The 21,163-nt window shown below is 37.4% G+C and overlaps 1 protein-coding gene across 3 annotated transcripts in view; it reads left to right on the top strand.

Moving 5' to 3' along the window:
• The window catches only part of VCL (vinculin), a 128,305-nt gene that overhangs the window by 25,490 nt on the left and 81,652 nt on the right, over positions 1 to 21,163 (top strand). For all 3 annotated transcript variants that reach the window (XM_074232883.1, XM_074232884.1, XM_074232885.1), the window contains exon 2: positions 19,611 to 19,681. In XM_074232883.1, coding sequence (XP_074088984.1) covers positions 19,611 to 19,681 — 71 coding nt within the window. The remainder of the gene's footprint in view (positions 1 to 19,610; positions 19,682 to 21,163) is intronic.

Raw genomic sequence — 21,163 nt, forward strand, 5'->3', positions numbered from 1 at the left:
GACATTCTCTACATTGTTTCAATTCCATACACTGATGTAAATTAAATGTTATAAGTGTAAACATAAGAATAAACATAAACCCCCTCCCCCCAAGAAGATGGGAAACCTCAAGAATAGAGAGAGAGAAAAAAAAATTGTACTTCAGTCTGTGTTCAGATTCCAATGGCTCTGTCTCTGGGGTGAGTTCCTTTCTTTATCATAAGTCCACCAGAGAAGTTGCTTCTATATTTTCCCCACAGTTGCTATCAATAGCTGTAACTCCACTCTATTCCTCCCCACTCTCATTTATTCTATTCTCTCTGTCCTTTCATCCTGGCCCTGTCCAAAAGCCTGTTGCATCTGAGTACCCTCTCCCTTGATCTTTCCTCTCTTTTGTCACCTATTCCCCCCTTCCCTCCCCCCATTTCCCCTCATCCTGTCCCTTTTCTCCCATCCTTCTCCAGGGCAAGACAGATGTCCTCACCCTATTAAGTGTGTATGCCATTTCCTCCCTGAGCCATTTCTGGTAAGAATGAAGGCTCACTCATTCTCCCTTGCCTTCCCCCCCTGCCCTCCATTGAAAAAGCTTTTTTTTTGACTCTTATGTGAAATCTCTCAGCTTCTTCTTCATCTCCTTTTCCTTCCTTCCAGTACTTTCCCCCATCGCCCATTGACTTCATCCCTTTACCGCATCATACCATTATATTCCACTCCTTCCTATGTCCTATCTATATATGCTCCTTCTAACCGCTCTTATAAATGAGAAAGTTCATATGAATTATCAATATCTTCTTTCCATGCAGGAATACAAACAGTTCAACATTATCAGGTTCCTCATAGTCCCTCTCTTCCACTCCCTTTATGGTTCACCAGAGTCCTGTACTTGGAGATCAAACTTTCTATTCAGCTCTGGTCATCTTGTTAGGAAAGTTTGAAAGTCCCCCGTTTCATTGAAAATCCATCTTTTCCCCTGAAAGAAGATGTTCAGTTTTGCTGGACAATTGATTCTCCATTGTAAACTAAGATCTTTTGCCTTCTGGAATATCATATTCCAATCCCTACAAGCCCTTAATGTAGATGCTGCCAGGTCCTGTGTAATCCTGACTATGGAGCCTCGGTAGTTGAATTGTCTATTTCTGGCAGCTTTTAGAATTTTCTCTTTGATTTGGGAGTTTTGGAATTTGGCTATAATATTCCTGGAAGTTTTTCTTTTGGGATCCCTTTCAGGGGCTGACCGGTGAATTTTCTCAATTTCTATTTTACCCTCAGCTTCTAGGATCTCAGGGCAATTTTGCTGTATTATTTCTTGAAAAATGAAGTTTAGGCTCTTGTCCTGGTTGTGGCTTTCAGATAGTCCAATAATTTTCAAATTATTTCTTCTGGATCTGTTTGCAAGGTCAATTGTTTTTCCAATGAGATATTTCACATTTTCTTTTTTAGATTTTTTTTTTTGCAAGGCAAACGGGGTTAAGTGGCTTGCCCAAGGCCACACAGCTACGTGATTATTAAATGTCTCAGACTGGATTTGAACCCAGGTACTCCTGACTCCAGGGCTGGTGCTTTATCTACTACGCCACCTAGCTGCCCCCTATTTCACATTTTCTTCTAATTTTTGGCTTTTTTGGAAGAGTTTTATTTCTTCCTGATTTCTTACAAAGTCATCAGCTTCCTTTAGTTTCATTTTGCATTTGAAGGAGTTACTTTCTTCAGAGAGCTTTTTTATATCCTTTTCCATCTGGCCAATTCTGCTTTTTAAGGCATTCTTCTCCTCATTTGCTTTTTTGTTTTGCTTTTTCCATTAAGCCTAAACTGTTTTTTTTTAGGTTTTTGCAAGGCAAATGGGGTTAAGTGACTTGCCCAAGGCCACACAGCTGGGTAATTATTAAGTGGCTGAGGCTGGATTTGAACCCAGGTACTCCTGACTCCAGAGCCGGTGCTTTATTCACCTAAACTGGTTTTTAACATATTATTTTCTTCAGTATTTTTTTGTATTTCTTTCACCAAGCTTTTGATTTGGTTTTCATGATTTTTCCACATTGCTCTCATTTCTCCTCCCAATTTTTCCTCCACCTCCCTGAATTGCTTTTCAAAGTCTTTTTTGAGCTCATCCACAGTCTGAGCCCATTTTCTATTTCTCTTACAGGGTTTTGGATACAGAAGCTTTAATTTTGTCATCATTAGAGTATGTGTTTTGATCTTCCATAGGACTGAAGTAATTCTCTATGGTCAGATCCTTCCTTTTTTGTTGTTTACTCATTTCCTCAGCCCAAGGCTAATTTACAGCTTTGGGGTTGTTTTTTTTGGGGGGGTGGACACCCCACTGGGACCTTTATTCTTCCACTCTAGCCTGTGCTTTGATATGTACATGACCACAGCACTGCCCTCTGCCATGAGGCTATGAGGCACGATCCCTCTATCTTAGTAAGGAAGCCTAAACTGCACCCTGAGTCTGAGTGTAGGCAAACAGCAGAGTCCTGCCCCAGAAAGAGCAGAGACATCTCTGCAGACTTCCCTTAACTTCTCTGGGGGTGCAGGATGCTTTCTCCCAGTTCTCCCTGCAGGTTCTGTGGTCGGTGATCCTCACTCCACACTCACCCAGGTGCAGCAGAGTTCTCTCCCCTTCAAGCTGTTGCTGGTGATCTCTGGGCTGGACTGGGCTTTGCTGAGCTGGGCTGGGCTGAGCAGTGGCTTTTTTTCCTCCACCCCATGTCCTGGTGAAGCATACCTTTCCTGTGGAGGTTCTAAGTTATCTTGGACTGGGAAAATGTATCACTCAGTCTTTCTGTGGGTTCTGCCCCTCTAAATTTTGTCTAGAGCCATCCTTTGTTTTTTGGGGGTTTAGGGGGTCAGAGTTGTCAGGGAATGCTGCCTTAACGCTGCCATCTTGGCTCCACCCCACCCCAATTCTGCTTTTTAAAGCATTCTTCTCAGTAACTTTTTGAACTATTTTATCCATTTGACCTAAGTTGGTTTTTAGCATGCTATTTTCTTCAGCATTTTTTTGGATCTCCTTGACTAAGCTGCTGACTTCATTTTCATGTTTTTCCTGCATCTGTCTCATTTCTTTCCCCATTTTTTCCTCTACCTCCCTCACTTGATTTTCAAAGTCTTTTTTGAGCTCTGTTATGGCCTGAGCCCAATTTCTGTTTTGTCTTGGAGTCTTTAGATGTGGGAGCTTGTACTTCCTCATCTTCAGATTGAGTGTTTCGATCCTTCTTTGGATCATAGGCAAAGTATTTCTCAATGGTATTACTGTTTTTTTTCTCTGCTTACTCATTTCCCCAGCCTGTGCTTGGTTTTGGGGTGCTTCCTGAGCTTCTGAGTATTAGTGGGATACCCCCCCCCAAGGATCTCTGTGTGTATGGCTCTGTCTTCCCTCCTGGTCTGTGAATGACCATAAGTGCCCCCCTCTGCCATGGAGCTGAGGTGGGGGGGCTGCTGTTCTTTTGGGGGGGGTCTAGACTATGATCAGGATCTGAATGTGGTCAGAGCCTCAGAGTCCTGTTCCAGGGACAGAGGACAGACCTCTGCAATGTCTCTCCACTCCCCCCCCTAGGTTCAGTGCTCATTCCCTGGGGGCTCCTGCTTACTGGCTCCACCTGCTTCTGGTTCCTGGATCTGGGCTTCCAGGACCATGCTGCTCGCTGTGTGCCCTGAGGGCTGGGCTTCACCTTGCCTGCTCTGGTAGAGGTCCCCCACTGTTCCCCCAAGTTGTGCCTGGTGCTCCCCGGGGTGTAGATCAGGCAACTGCCCCCACTGCTGTTTGCAGAGGTTCCCAGTGCCCTGGGGCTGCCTCCAGGAGGCTGAAGTTCCTTCGCTCTGGTGGACCCCATGGAGCAGAGCCTTTCCGCTTTTTTCCAGGTTACCTTGGGTTGGAGAATTGCCTCACTGGATCCCTCTGTGGGTTCTGTCGAAAATGTAGTTAGAGTCCTTAGCTTATAAGTTTTGCTCTGGAGCAACTAAGAGATGGTCCTCTCCTGTCGCCATCTTGGCTCCGCCCCCTTTACATTGTTCTCTTAGTCCTGTTCACTCAACTTCAGTTCATGCAAATCTTTCCAGGTTTTTCTGAAGTCCAACTGTATTCATGATTTCTTACAGAACTGTAGTACTCCATAACATACATATATTATATAGCTTGTTGGTCCATTCCCAAGTTGATGGACATCTCCTCAGTTTCCAATTTTTTGACACCACAAAAAGAGCTGCTAAAATTATTTTTGTGTATTTGATCCCCCCCCCCTTTTTTGTGATCTCTTAAAGATTATACACAATTTTATTGCTTTTGGGCATGCCAAATCGCTTTCCAGAATGGTTGAATCAGTTCACAACTCCACCAACAGTGCATTAGTTTCCCAGTTTTTCCACATCCCCTCCAACACTGATCATTTTCCTTTATTGACATGCTATGTATTATGACCAAAACAATAGTTTACATTTGCATATCAGTTTATGATCACATGTATTTTCACTAGTATCATCTTCCAAACAACCTAATGAGGAAAATAGTGCAGATAGGATTATCTTCTTTTTACAAATGAGGAGCCTGAGACTGTGACCTTTGAGGGTACTTTCCTCCAGTCCCATGGTTACAGTCATTGTATTCTACATACCTTCATATTGCAGCCCTTTATAACTTCTCACCATCTGTGGAAGAGTCTCTGTTTTGGGTTTTAGGATTAAGTTTTACAAACCTGGATGTGCCACTGATCAACTTTCACAGTTCTCAAAGGCATGTGCATACATTAAATTGATGTTACTTCCAAATGTTTGATGCTATTTTTTTTTCCACTGTTAGAAAGCAAACTGCTCAGATGGAAGTATGGCCATTGCTCTTTTACTTGTTATGAGTAAGCAGAGTATGGTTGACATTGATATCATGTCACCTTGCCTTAGTAGATGACCAGACTGGTTTAGTAAATCACTAGCATGTACCAGAAGTAGGGAGCTCAGGATGCTTTGGATTTCTTTTCGATTAGTTTCCATTCCTTTTCTCCTCTAACTCTGTTTTAGAGCTTACATGATTGAATCAATTTTTGCATAAATAAGTAATTTTTTCTTAGTGATATTTTTCAGCTATAGTCCCAGTAATGGGATGTCTGAGTCAGAGAAGGCTCATTTTTATCATTCATCATAATATTATTTTATATTTGTACATTGTTCTCAAGAACATTTGCCCCATTCTGCAACCTCCATCAAAAATAATACATGACCTCTTTTTCTACAGCCCCTGCTATATCTTTCATTTCAATTTTTGTCTGTGAAAATGGTATTTTGAGGTTGTTTGATTTGCATTTATCTATTAGAGAATTAGACCAAGTTTTTATGTGTTTACGAGGTGTGCATTTTTTTCTTTGAAATTTTTCCTTGGGGCATCTCAATGATAGAGTAGATAAGAGCATTGGCTCAGGTGTTAGGAAGACCTGAGTTCAAATTTTACCTTAGAGAACCCCAATTGCCTCCAAAATTTTTTTTCCTTTCCTTTGAGGTGTACATATTACTTTGAGGTATGTATAATTATAGCCATCCTTATTTTAAATTTTTAAAAAATATATTTTTATTCATATTTTTTCTTCCAGTCATAATTACTCTCCTCACTCCTTTTTAATGTACTGACAAAAGTATTCAAATTTTCTAATTTTATAAAATTTAATTCCTTTTCCTAGTTTCTTATATACTATATTCTATTTCTTTTTTCAATTTGATGAGCACTGTTGGGTTTCTTTACATTTGCTCAACACTGAGAAAAGGCACGAGTCCTAAGGAGAATTTTGATGTGTCTTCTAATGAAGCTCACCTAATTTTGTGATTTAAAAAAGCTACAACCAAAAAACCTTAGATACCCTTCTTGTTTAAAGGAGTTTCTAGAAAGGCATCTGTTAAGCAATGGGTTTGAACTTGAAATTCATGAAACAGTCATTAGCAATGCAAGTTTATATTCTTTTGATTTTTTTGAAAGTTTATATTCTTTATGAGTCTCTAAGGATTCTCTATTGTATCCTTCTTCTAAGATCCCATCTTATAAAAGTTTTCCCATATGTGAACTGGTTATATAGCTTTTGGTAGATAATTAGCCATCTGGAGTAAGCTAAAGAATAAAGCTAAAAAAAGAATTTAGATGAGTAAATAAATGCTTTGCTGCTATTAGCCTTAAAAATGTTTTAGAAAAACTTTTTTGCTTGCTAAAGGCTTAAAGGGGCAGCTAGGTGTGAATAGAGCACTGTCCTTAGAGTCAGGAGGACCTGAGTTCAGATCCAGTCTTAGACATTTAATACTTAACTTAGCTACATGACCTTGGGTAGGTCACTTAACCCCATTGCCTTGCCAAAAAAAAAAGGCTTAATGGATTATCAGTTTTGGCTACTACTGCTTTCCCTTTTACTCAGTTGATGATTGGCCATTTGTTGACCTTCCCTAATGGGTATCTGTTGTAGTTGGTACTGACAGCTCATTTTCTAGTCTTCAGTCTTGACGTTTTATTATATTAAGTCAAACAGAAGGAAAACCCTCCCATAATTGTTTCTTCTACCTTAAGCTAAAGCCAGGTTTGCTATTCAGGTGTTTTATTGTAAAAAATGATACAACTTTGTCTGTGTCAAACACATTTTGTTTCGTTGGGATCATTTCAGTCTCTTTATTTGTACATCTCCGCTGGGTTAGGCTGTCCAGTGGGTTTATAAGTGGGTCTCATTGTAGACACAATGTATTTGTGCTTGCACAAGTTGAAAAGGAAACAGTAAAAGCCTTAAAAATTGGTCCCATCTTTCTCCCCTTCCTTCTAAGCAGGATAATTGAAAGCAAAATTCTTGGTTCAGCATTGGTTTAAGATAGGAATCTTTATTTTCTGAGGAAGAGTCTGTGAAGGATTGTTCTTAAGTCACTAATTCTTTTGATTAACAATAGCTTTACTCTACACGGAGGCAAACATTATCTAAACATGTAGAATATTTCCAGGAGCATTTTTTGGGGGAGGGAGTTGACTTGAGCAGGGGGTGCTAACTGTAGTCTATGATATTGACATGTCGATGTAATGTAACAGGACCTAATTTTATAACAGGTTGTTTGGGAGAAGTGTTTGCTGGCATGAAGCAGGAAACCGGTACTAATAGGTATTTTTACGGGCATAGACCTAGGCAATAGCTTAGACTTCTTATTAAAGCTTGGAGCCAGGTTTCTAATTAGCAAGTAAGGTGCTTCTAAAATTAGTAACTGGAGAGAAATTAAATAGAAATTTGACCCTCCCCCCCCAAGAGATTAAAAATAATTCTTACCACACCTGTTGGAATGGACACATGTTGTAAGATCTTGTATCTGGTTGATTGGTTGTCCAGTAGCCATATGGATAAGAAACATCATTTAGAGCTTAAATTAAACAGTCTTTTTTGCTGAGCTTAGTATAATAGAGGATTGTAGTTAGTATCAGAACTTCTGAGGCCTTCTTCTGCTACTTATTTTATTGTTGCATTTCAATAATTTTATTGAAAGGCAAATTCCTTTAAGCATTGTGTACTTTTTTCCATTTCTTCTGCCAGTTGATATTGATGAATTGGAAAAAAATTCTTTAGTGAATCATGCATTTGAGAGTAATAAAAGGGTTGATAGCAAAATGTTTCTATCGAGAAGTTGGACACATCCTCAGTTCTTTGGCTTATCTTTAAAGAGAAGGTTTTTCTTTAAGGAGATATTTGACCTGATGAATAATAGCCAGCATTTATATAGTATTCGAAAGTTTGCAAAGCATTTTGCAGATACTCTCTCATTTGGATTGGAAACAACTTGGAGTTAGAAATGGTTCAAAGGGATTATACCATATTAAACTTCGTTATTCTGATAGAGCTAAAATTCTTGTTTCCTAGGGTAATGTTTGAAGATCACTTAAGTTGAAGAGGTTGATTAACAATTTTTCTAGAATCTTAAAAAACAATTTAAATGTCATATGTCCAACTAGAATAACCATCATTGGATGATTTAAGCCATAGACTTTAATGAGATAGTTTATGCCATTTTAAGAACTTATATCTTTACCTTATACTGAAGTATTTTATTCCTTTAAGAATTTATATCCCCAATTTTATACTGAAGTATTTTATTCCATTTCTTGGAATTGATCTTTGACAGAAACTTACATCACAATTCAAATCACACTGAAGCTGTCTCGAATCATTTAAGTAGATTAGATTTTGCCTTTGGTCATCTAAATACTCATCTGCATGCAAGTGTAAATTCCCTGTTGTTTTTCATCCTTCTCATTCTATGTTTGAGTTTCACATTTGTATTTTAGCTTTCATGCAGGCTTCAGAGGATTATAGTTTAGTTCTAACAATATGTAATCATACCAGTCTGAAAACACCAATAATCACTTCCCTGATATATTTTTAGGCTTCACAACTTAAATGGAATATAGTTCTTCACTGTAAGAATTCTGCCAAGGTCCAGTTTCAGGAATTTCTGTAAGATGGGTTGTTTTGTAACAGTTCATCAGCTCCTTTGTAGTCTGTCTAAACACATTATTTCACCTTCCAAGCAATTGGCAGAGGGAAGTTGTTGAAGTATTTTGTTAGCACTTGTGACAAGCTCCTGCCAGAAGCTCATGGCCTTGTCCTTTATTTTGGAATGTTTCTGAAGACATTCTCCTTAATGTGAATTTCATAAATTTTTGCTCTTGAATCTTGAGCTATAAACAATGCCAACACAGAGTCATGATGATGATGCTTTACTTGATGTTGGAAAGAAGACAGCCTGCCCAGCCTTTGGACTGCTTTTGTCATTGTTTTGTTCACTCCTTTTCAGTTGTGTCCAACTCTTGGTGACCCCATTTGGAGTTTTCTTGGCAAAGATACTGGAGTGATTTGTTATTTTCTCCCCCCAGCTCATTTTATAAATCAGGAAACTGAGGTAAACAGGGTTAATTGATTTACCCATGGTCACACAGTGGTGTTTGAGACTCGATTTGAATTCAGGAAGATGAGTTTTCCTAACTCTAGACCTGTATTAGACCCATTGTGCCACCTTGCTGTCACAGAAAGTTGGTGTCTTAGATAAATAAGAAGGTTGAAAGGGATCCACTTGCTTGTCTTTGGTGAGTTCAAAGCTTCCTGGCTTAAATGAACCACATCCTTGGATATAGTAGATGTGATGGCTGAGCCACTGTCAGTGAGCTCCAAAAGATGGTAAAGAACAGGAGAGATACCTTAAGATTGGAAAAGGTCAAATGTCTTGATTTTTTTTTTAAAGGGAATTATAGGTTTAAAACTGGAAGAGGTATTGACAACCAACTGTCTTGTTCAGTTCCCTCATTTTCTGGATAAGGAAACAGACCTAGTGAAGTGACTCCCCCAAAGGTACACCAATAACAAGGAGAAGAGGAAGGTCTTCCAACTTCCTATCTAATGCTCTTTTCATTGTTCCATGAGATTAGACTTTACAAATCATAGGGTAGTCAGCATGACATTGATTTCTGGCAAAATTTTATAACTTACTAAATGCTCAGTTTGGTGACATCTAGAAAATGGAACAGTGATTACAAATGGCCAGCATGATATCACATGTGGTTGTCCAGTACAACAGGCTCACAGGAATTCTCCTGTAAGAGTATACATCAGTGACCTTGTTTCTGCTTGAGTTTGACATCATTGCTGTAAAGTAATGTTTAATTAGATTTCAGCAAAGCATTTGACAGAGTTATTTGATTCTTCTAGGAAGAATGAAGGGATGTGGGCTAGATGATATTATAATTGGGTGGATTTGAAATTGGTTGATGGACCAGACTCATGGAAGAATCATTAATAATTTGATGTCAGCCTGGAAAGAAATCTTTAATACAGTGTTACTAATGATCTGTACTTGGCCTCTTGCTATTTACCATTTTTATTACATGAGATAGATAATGGAAAAGATAGCATGCTTATCCAGTTTACTGATGACCTGATGATCATAAGGATAGCTATCCCATTGGATTGTCAAAATTCCAAAAGCTCTTGAAAACTAAATTAAGAAGCTTGAGATTGGGGACTATTTTCATCTTTATATCTCTAGTGCCCAGTATGGTGTTGGGCATAGCGGGATTCATAAATGCTTATTGAACTGAATCTGAGATGAAATTAATGGAGCTTAATATCGTGTTTCACCTTTTAGTTTTACAAAGTCAACTTTACAAGATCAGGATGGTCTGCAGCTCATCTGGGAAGGTCTGGGGGCTCTAGTGAACAGCAGGATCCAAAGGCAGATGGGAAGGTTGAATGCCTCTGGGCTGACACTGCTGCCCCAGTGCCCAAGTCACTTATGTCTCTGGACCAGTGCATGAGCACATAGTAGGTTGATAATATACACTTTATTCCTTGATTTTTTTTCCCCCTTTCCCCTCTGGAGGCTTCTGCCAAAGAAGAAAGCTGGGCTCAATGATCTCAAAGCTACCTTAATAGCTTTGACTCCTCTTGGCCTCTACTGCTCAGGGCTCTGATTCTGCCCCCATCCCTTGGAGATACAGAGAAAAATCTAGAAAACAAGGCATAGGTGTGGCTCATGTCTACTGCTTCTCAGATTTTGGTGGGCTGTTCAATTTCTCTCCATAGAAATCCTATAGGATTCAAGGTACACGAGGACAGCTACAGAACACATAATACATTGAAATCACTCTTGGCCTTTTGCTCCCATTGTAGATCAGTTCCTTGCTCTCAAGGATAACTTTGTGGGATGACTGACTAGATATTTTTCATCCATCAAGTTTCATCTGCCAAGCAAGTCACAAGGCCTGTCAGCCAGGGCATGGCTTATGTTATTTTCTTATGAGAAGAGTGTTGTGGTGGAGAGCCAGGCAACTGGCACCTGATTTAGAAATCCTTTAACCATTAAAAGAGCTGTCAGGCCTGGAAAGGTCCATTTGCTTAGGGAAGGAAATAGAAAGGCAGAGTTGGGTGGCTGGTAACTTGGCCTTCTTGGCTCATGTTCCTGCTCAACTGTACTTGGGCTGCAAGCCGTCATTGCCATTAGAAGGGAGGGTGTTGAAGAGACGTCTTTTCAAAGTATTATACAGTAGGGGAATGGTCCAAAAAAGTGATTAGAGCCATTGCCACAACTCTTATTGCCTTCTGAGAGTCTCTCCTTCTGACTCTTGAGGCCCATCATTTCTACCACAGGTCCCCAGTTATGGGGACCCATCTAGCAAGGAACCAGAGAAAGGGTGGCCATCTCCATGTTTCCGTGGGAAATGCCCCTGTCTATCAAAGGGACTATATGCTGTTGTCTCATCAGGTGGATAGTGGGGACTTGGGGTACTGATGATCAATTCTATCCTCCCCAACCCCTCTGTAAACTTAGATTGCTAAGTACTAGTGACCCATCACAACAGCAACCTTTGGGTTTTTGTGATGTTGCAGGAATATGGTTGTTTTTGGTATTCTGTTGGCCTTAATTACAGATCAATACCTTGGCAGATACATGTTTGCCTAGTGTGAAGTTGAAATTTGAAGCTGATAGCTCAGTCCATACCTAGCTAGACGTTGTTGGAAAGAAATTAAATCACTCTTTATTATTGAATCAACCCCAGTAGATAGAGGTAGGATCATGTTGGACAATGTGATAACAGTCACACAGAAGACAAAAGGTCTTTCACAGTGAATTGAAAGGAATCTTTAAAAACATTTTTTTAAATTTATGTAAGGCATTGGGGTTAAGTGACTTGCCCAAGGTCACACGGTTAGGCAATTATTAAGTGTGTGAGGCTGGATTTGAACTCAGGTTCTTCTGACTTCAGGGCTGTTGCTCCATCCAATGTGCCACCTAACTGCACTGAAAGGAATCTTAAAAATTTTATTAACCAATTTTCTCATTTTATAAATGAGGAAGATAAGGCCCTGACAGATGATGAACTTTGCCTCCAAATCACATGGCAGAGTCAGAACTAGGACCCAGATCTTTGTTGGAAAGAAACCAAATCATTCTTCCTAAATCAAATCCAGTAAAATAGAAGTAAGGATTGTATTAGAAATGCTCTAACAGAAGATAAAAGACTTCTTTTATTGAATTTTGATGAGAAAGTCAAAATTATAATGTATTTTTAAAGAAGAGTTGGGAATCATTAGCTTAAGCTTTAATCCATGCTACCTACTGTTAGCGTTTGTAATGAGATACCATAGCACAAAGTTAAAGAGGCCATGTTTGGTTCATGGGCCACTTAGTTAGCTTTGTACTTTCCACAGTCACATTCTCGACACTTAAATCTGGCTAGCCGCCTTGTAAATTTTTGCTCTGGGAGCAAAGGTGGCTCAGTGAAAATAGTGGTGGAAAGCTTCAATCTGTCACATTGCTGCTGCTAGTTAATAATAACTCAATCACTAGTTCTATTGCTAGCAAGGCTGTCATTCATTTTCATTCATGAAAAAAGCTTGTATTCTCATTCTCCGAGCAGTCCCTGCTGGATCCTGGCACACTTTGTTTTTAGGGTAATTGATTTAGGGCCTGATGTTTGATTGATCATTCTAATATGTAACAGGCTTCATTCGGCTTTCATTATACTAGATTCTTGAGTCTAAAGCACCTTCTTTAGCCAGAGTCTGATGGCCTTGGCGCTTGGTAGCGATTGTGCTTGGTTAGTAGTACCAGACTAACCAAAGGAGATTAAAGGCTTGTGGGGAGAATCCAGTTTTGTTGTCTGACTATGTCAAGTGTCTTCCATTGAAGGAGCTGAAAAACTCTGGGAACCCCCTCCCACCCCCGCCCCCATACCCTCCTACATCTATTTTGTTCATTTTTATATCTCTTATTTTGGCTATCTACAATCTGCTGATAACCAGTATTGTGCAGGTCCTTAACTTGAACTATTACTTATGCATTTTGTGTTACTGTTTTCTTATTCTCTTATTTAGGAAGACATCTACATTAGCATATTTTTTAGTCTAGACAGAGGCCTAAACCTAGCTAGACTTTGTTGGAGAGAAACCAAATCACTCTTTATTACTGAATCAAATCCAGTAGATAGAGGTAGGACCTTGTTGGAAGACATGATAACAGTCTCAGAAGACAAAAGGCCTTTCATGGTGAATTTTGAACTTAAGTCACATCTTGAACAAAAAATATTTAAATGAACTGCTCAGCCTAGCCAGGGCCCTTCCAAAGAAACACGGGTTCTTGCCAAGATGCCTCCAAACCTCTTAATCACTTGATACCTTCTGGCTATTTTAATGTTTCTTTACAAGCACCAAAAGGAACTCTGCAAGCTAAGGACTTTTTTGTTTCCCACATTAATCTCTTTTTTAGGTTTCAGGAGTTATGAAGGCAGTTCTTTGAAGAAGAGAGTGAAGACACAACAATATATCTTTGACTCAGAAGTACACAGAACCAGTAACTCTGGGTTTCTCTTGGCACTAGTGCAAAATTTAAAAGCATATTTGCATTACAATTGATTGAATCCTTCAGAAAAGTTTTCTTTTTATGTTTATAATAAGTCTATATTGCTTAACTTGGCCAGAGCTTGTGTTATGAACTGCTCTCTTTCCCTTTTTTCTTATGGGCCCATTTCCTTCTTAACTCCTTGGTCTGCTGTCTGTGGGAATGAAAGTGCTTTATGATCTCTTTTAGAGTTAAAGAATTAAATATCCAATTTGTGGTTGATTTATGTAATGACAGAATACATAAAAAATATACAGGAAATAAGAGTTATAACTGAAAGTGATAATACATTTCAATCCAAAGTTCTTTTAGGTCTCCCAACCTTCTGAATAGATTTTGGGATTGCAATGGCCTGGAAGGAACTTTTTTGTCACTTGTTCCATCTTCATTTTTCAAAAAAAGGAAATTAAAAAACCAGAGAAGCTGTTAGGCATTTCTAAATATTTGCTTGTTGAATGAATGAATGATGTGACTGAGGTGAAATTCTCTTTTTGTTTGGAAAAGAATGGTGCTAAGGGAACAGGATCTGTTTTGATAGTTTTGGAATAGATATCCATATGTTTCCTGGAAGTTAATAACCAAAGCCCTGCTTTGGGTATCTTTTACCAGTCTGTAGCAGGGAGAAAATGTCCTTCCTGCTTCATAGGTTTTTCTGCATTTGACTCCTTTGGGAGTTTGGAATGATAAGACAAGACCTAGATTTCTTAGACTGCTGGTTCTTGTGGTAATTTGGCCAACTCCATTCTCTTATAAATGGCAAAAGTAGCATATGCCTGTGGAAATTTTGGGCATGCATGCCAGGTGAAGATCTGATTTAGAATTTCTGTTTTAATAAACGCTCCTATATAAAACAATTTTTTTCACTTTAGTGGAATTAATTTTGCTTAATTTACCTTCAAATAAGAGGTTAGGTATCAGGATGGAATGAATATTCTTATTATTTTGTATTCTCCTAAGTGTGATATCTCTTAGTCTGTCAGTTAATGAATAACTACAGTTATTGAGGAACTGAATTCTGTTCAACTATTTATTCATTTCTTTCTGTATGCAAGACATTATAAGTCAAGTCAGGAGGATCTAGTTGCATCCCCCTCCCCCCATGGGAGTCCTGCTCATAAGTCTTTGTACTATTTGTTGTTTAATCCAAAGTAAGCTGCACTTGGCATTTAAATCCTTCTTTGGTCTATTCCCCACCTCCCTCACTTAACTCACAGTGCTTGCTTTGATATATTACATTTCTACACAAATGGATTCTTAGTTGCTCCATCACACCTGGCCTTCTGTCTCTATCCTCTGCTTTTTCCCAAATTGTTTCTTGGGTCCAGGAGACACTTCCTTGTCATCTCTGTCTCTTAGAATTCCCACCTGAATGTTCAGATGTGTTCACAAAGGTCCTTTTGGCTACATGTGTAGACAAGCTCAGAAATCAGAAAAGCAGTCTCTTGTTGATGGTACCCTGGTCTGGGAGTCAGGATACTGGGATGAGGAACTGCCCCTGTCATTAACTCTGTGGCTTCTTAGGCAAGTCACCCTCCCATATCTTAGAACAGGGTCTGCGCCTTGGTTTCCTGCCTGAAGAACATTCACAGAAGGTTGGAGAGTAATGATACACTTAAGATATGTTAATAAAGAGGAGTTTATGGTTTATAGTAAATAATACCTGTTAGAATAATACTAATAAAATTAAAATAAGTAAATCCTAAGGGAATAAGCAGCTCTAGGAAATTATAATAAACTTTCACTTTTTTAATTTGTTTTTTATTGAATCAATCAGAGCAGAGCAAATGCCAGAAATTTTCTGTTCATAGGTGATGACATATGCTTCAGGTGCCTGGCATACAGGTAATTCACAGGTTTTTTGAAGAATGGCTGGGGCTTGGTTCAGTCCTCAAACCAATTCCAATCTAGATCCATTTAGGGGAGCAAGGAGGAAATCTGAAGCAACTTTTTAGACAAGGGAAATTTCAGAATTGTGTATATAAATCCTGGGGCCTGAGAGAGTTAACCTAGGATTGAAGAGCAGAAGGGTTCTCCAAGGCTGGTGTGCCTTCATTTTTCCTTGAACTGCTACTTACTGGATCTGTTCCTCTCTCATCTCTTTCCCATAGTCCTCCACTAATAGGACAACTGTCTTGTGGGACAGCTGGACACAGCAACTTCTTTCAGTGTAGTCCTTGTCCATTCTCATTAGTGTATAGAGCTTGATTGAACTATTGGAAAACTTATTTTGGAGATAGAAAAAGGTGAAAGAATTGGATTTGGAATATATATATATATATATATATATATATATATATATATATATATGGAGTATATAGAATCACTTTCGAACTTAACTATTTTCAAATGAGCAATTTCACAAAAATTATACAAACCTTTCCACCTTTAGGGCATTTTTTGAAAGGATATGATTAGAAAAGCCACGGTCAGTTGGAGGGAATGGAGGGGAAGAAAAAAGATTTGGAGCAACTAATGCCAAGTAATTTGGAGCTACTACAAAGCAGTAGAGATACTCAGATATTCATAGGGAGAAAAATTTAAGAAGGGAGCCAATGAAAAACTCCCTTGGCTAATGATGGCCATCAAATTGGTGGTAAGCAAGGGAAGCTAGAGATCCTAATGCAAAGAAATACATTTAACCTCATTTTTGAAGTATTATTACTGAAGCATTACTGAGATTTTTAGGGATGGGGCATATGACTAGTAGGGCTTACCATATTTACAAGTATTAGGATTATTACCAGGGTTTCTTTGTTTCTTTTATATTGTGTATAATGGAGGGAAGGAGAGAAAATAAATGCTTGTTATTTTTCTTTAGATGATGAGCTCCAGCAGAGTCCTAGCCTAAAGGTATATTGACTGTCTGATTGCTAATTAAAAAGGTGAAAAAGAAAAAAGGCATGGGGGAAAATATGAGAATGTTGAATAGCGAATCCAGAAGTATATCTGGAAATGCTGAGAGACAGCATGGGATAGTGAATAGAGAGCTAGACTTGGATCAGAAAGACCTGGATTCACATCTTGCCTCAACACATCTTGACTGTGTTTCCATCAGTTCCAGGCATCACCTTAGGACTTCCTGCTACAATAGTCATTGATGTGAATTGGTAGAGAGTTTCCTGCATCTGTGACTTCATAGGGCCATGCCCATAGACCAAAAAAACAGGAAAGGTCAAATGAATTGACATCATTTAATACTTTGCATCAAAAGGAGAGGAATGATACTATGTTTTCAAGCATTCCAAGGATATTTATACAGACGTTACTTTTTTACATTTCTACTTTAGGGTGGTAATTAAACAGTTTTTAGCTATACTGAAAGGATAATGTCAATGAGATATAAAAAAGTAATTTTCGAATAGTCTAAATTTTCTACTAGTGGGATGAGTTACCAGAAAAGAACGAAGAGTTTCTCTTCATATCTTAAAAATATACTAAGTTCTAATTTTTCCAGAGGTAATAGATGCATTCTTGTTGAAATGGATCATGAACTTGATAGCCTTCATGTCTCCCTCCTGGTTTTCTGATTTTTAGGAGTATTTTTTAGAGTAACTTTATATGATACGCTGAGTTTCCATCTGAGGGCCAAATATTCTACAAAGTTTATAGAGCCCCTTATAAGAGGCTTTGGAAATGGAGAAAGATAAGATTCTTTTGAGAATAGTAGAACCATTTAGGTATAGAAGAAATGAAACAGAAGCTTGATAATTTACCTAAAATGATACTGTGCTCTTTAAACCATTCACAGTTTTAGGATTTTGACACTATTCATTTTAAGATTTCAGAAGCTAATCATAACATATGGATGAGAAGTCATAGGATTTATTTTTCTTCCTTCCTTTGTACCAATCTCTTATCCTTTTAAAACAACATTTCACTTAAATACTCCCATTTTAAGTGTACCGCTTGATAGTGTCATTCATTTTATTTAAGTTACTATTAGGCCAAGTCTGTTAAGAATGGACAGACTTCTCTGTTTTATCCCAGACATTCTTAGAATTATTAGGTACCAATGGTATTAGTGTTTAACACTTAAGTGATTTCTTAAACAGCCTTCTAAATAAGTACCCTAAATAAAATAACCTGAAAGTGTAGTCCTTATTCTTTCTCTTTTTCTAACTCATCTCATTCCCAAAGAAGGATAAAATCCTAATAATAACTCATTTATATAATGCTTTAAATTTTAAAAAAGGTTTTCCTTACAACAACCCCTGAGGGATAATTATATAATTATGTAACCATGTCACTTATCAGGGACCCAAGCCATTCTCTTGGGAGAATTTTTAAAAGAATTAAAAAATTGCATATAATATAAAGGACGATAAAAAAACACCTGGGTTTTATATATATATATATATGTTTGTGTGTGTATGTATACATAAGTATATATATATAGTTTAGATATTTTAATATCTTTTATATATATTATATATACATAATAATGATAATGTGTGAAAAGCTATGTATGAGATTCTATTGAAGAAAATCAAATCTGGAAAAGGAGGCAGACTGGTCATTTAGAGAGAATGAGAGACAGCAGATTGGATAATTCTGTGGAGGATTTAGGAGAAAACGTGGATTATAATCATGTAGGATAACAGCATGGAAAAGTGGAAATGTGCACTAGTGGAGGGAGCACCCTTCCACTGAAATAATGGATTCATCAGATCGTGAGCTTCTTCCCCATTTTGTTTTCTTATTTTTCAAAGATCCATACAGATCTGTGAGTTCATTAGTATAGGGAATTCCTAGCTTGGAAGACCCCTATGAATGGGCAACATTTCCATAACATTCAATTTTAGAGAATGACTTGGGTCCCTGATAAGTGGCATGTGCTAGGGCCCTGGTTACATAGCCAGCATGTTTCAGAGACAGAATCTGATCTCAGGTCTTATTGACTCCAAAGCTGCCCCTTATGCACTAGACCATTTTGATTCTCACTTGTTTTATAATTTGTTAAAATTTTTATCTTTCTTTTATTTGAGCTTTACCACTTCTTTAATTAGTCAGCAAATATTTAGTGATGATTTGAGGAGGGATTTGTAGGATATTCTTTTTTGTAAAGAATTATTTACCTACATACACATGTTTCTTGGCTACTTTGCTTATGATATGCTAGTGATCTGTATAGACCTTTGTGTATGCAGTAAATGCCCTTGGCCTCTTGAGTGGTTTATTTCAAGAAAATAGAGTGAACAATACATTTGGAAATATTGTGTCATCTTTGGTCTGAGCAATTCTGGAAAATCAGCTGTTGACTTGAAAGCCTTTTATTGTGATACAAAGACTCTATTGTATATTGAAGCAATGGATACTACACAATGCAATATGTGTGTTTTCTCCATTAATTTTTGAGCTGTTAACTTAGAATAGAAAAACTTGAATTCATTAACTTACATATGACTTCTGTTGCCTAAGAATTGTTGTTATGAATATTTTAAAAATAAGATTGCTTGTGCAGTTTGAAATTTCATTTTTCTTTTATATTTTTTCTTTTTAAGAGCCAACTAGGTCATGTGGTTTAATAGCAGATTTAAGAGTATTTGCTTTGGGGATTAAAACACCTTAAGTCTCTGCATTAAAAAAATATATGTTCATGCTTTATATTAGATGTGTTATAACTAAATTATTTATGATATTTGCTTGTTATAATTATTTATTATTATTGCAGTGCTTTGATCAAATCCTACATGAATATCATAATCTTGAATATAGTGGATATATAGATATCATATGTTTAATAAATGCCATATAGTTAGATTATTGTAATTTTTAAATAATTTTATTATTATCATTTTGAGTCACTGATATTTAAAATCCTTGCTGTCATCTTGTATTTACTTACAAATGATAACTTACCATAATTTTAAAGTTAAATGTTCATATGAAATTTAGTTATGTGACACAATCAAGAATCAATATTGAATATAACTGAATCACTAATTTACAGTACATTAGTGGTATTTGGTTGTTTGACTAGTAATAGACATTAAATGTTTCATTTACCAAAGTAGCTGTCATTGCTTTTGTACCACTCCCCACTTTCTCGCCATTTCCATGCTGAGTTTAATGGGAAGTATGTATATGAGAAGTTTTAATTAGTTTTGTAGAAGTTTTTTTTTTATCAAGAGACATTCTAACAATAGAAATTTTGATATTGCACACTACATGTGTATGTGATAGAGTCAAATTTTCTGAGGATTCTGAACTCTAGATCTAAACCATCACTCTTTCTTCCCCTTTCTCAGGTTGGAAAGGAGACTGTTCAGACCACTGAGGATCAAATTTTAAAGAGAGACATGCCGCCAGCATTTATTAAGTGAGTGTCTAAAAATTCTACTATTATCTGAATATTCTTGCTAAGCAGAAGTCTCAATCTTGGTATTCTTGGGAGGTAAAAATAATTGACCTAAAAAGCAAAAATTCCTTTCAGTAAGCTTTGTGTCAAAAAATAGGAGTTGTAACTTCTCTTTTTGATTCTCAGGTTTGATTTCCATCATTAACATTGCTACCATTCATGAGATCCTCTGAGTTTTGTTTTTTCATATCCTCTGACTATGCCAAAATACCACTTGGCATCTTAAGCAAACCTGAATTGTATAATAAATGCTTTTGCAGTTGACTCTAGTTTGTAAAATGTAGAGTGTCTAATGTCCCATTGGAATCAGGACTTAAAATGATTTGTGGATTTTAGTACTGATTTCCAAAGGCTGTGGACATGACATATATATTTGTTTTGTAATAAATGAAAATTTCATTTTTTATTTGTTTTAAGTAGGTGCTTCTACAATATCATACTTAGTTTATTCTTATTTATTTATCTATCTATCTATCTATCTATCTATTTAGTTATTTATTTTTTAGATTTTTCAAGGCAATGGGGTTAAGTGGTTTGCCCAAGGCCACACAGCTAGGTCATTATTAAGTGTCTGAGGCCGGATTTGAACTCAGGTACTCCTGACTCCAAGCCAGTGCCCTATCCACTGTGCCACCTAGCCACCCCCATACTTAGTTTATTCTTAATGCAATATCATACTTAGATTATTTCATTTCTGCAAAAAGTTTTACTACTCTTCATGATCAGAAACTAAGATACAAAACTTATTGGTTTTTACTGGATTCTTTTGGCTTATCTATATGTTTCTTGGTTTGTTTCTAAAGAGATTTCTTTTTGTTGTAAAATTAAATCTGTCATTCAGTTTTTTTATGTGCTGTTCTATCAGCTTAGAAATTTAAAAAATGGCCCTTGGAAGCTGAAATATTATACAGTTTAAATCAACCCAGGTATTGATTGGTAATGGGAGGGTGGAACTGAGAGAAGATTGTGAAGATGAATAAGAGTTCGTCTTCCCAAGGAGTTAATAATTTAGTGGAAGAGAGAATATGTGAAATGTTAAAAGAGATGGAAAGAGGAGGAATGGCTTACTTTTGTCAGGGAAGTTATGGGGGGGGTACAAGGTGGAAGATAAAAAAAAACTTTATGAAGGAGATGGCATTTATTTTGCAATTGGATGCCTTTTTGTCTTAACCTGGGGATGAATGTGTTTTCATTTAAATGGCAAAAGCTTATTTAAGAGACTTGCATCTTATCACCCAAATATTATAGGGTTTTTGGTTTTTTTTTTTTTTTGTTGTTGTTGTTTTTGCAAGGCAATGGGGTTAAGTGGCTTGCCCAAGGCCACACAGCTAGGTAATTATTAAGTGTCTGAGACCGGATTTGAACCCAGGTACTCCTGACTCCAGGGCCGGTGCTTTATCCACTGCCTGACTCTAGGGCTGGTGCTTTATCCACTGGGCCACC

Source organism: Macrotis lagotis, chromosome 4 (assembly GCF_037893015.1).
Source record: "Macrotis lagotis isolate mMagLag1 chromosome 4, bilby.v1.9.chrom.fasta, whole genome shotgun sequence".
Taxonomy (NCBI): domain Eukaryota; kingdom Metazoa; phylum Chordata; class Mammalia; order Peramelemorphia; family Peramelidae; genus Macrotis; species Macrotis lagotis.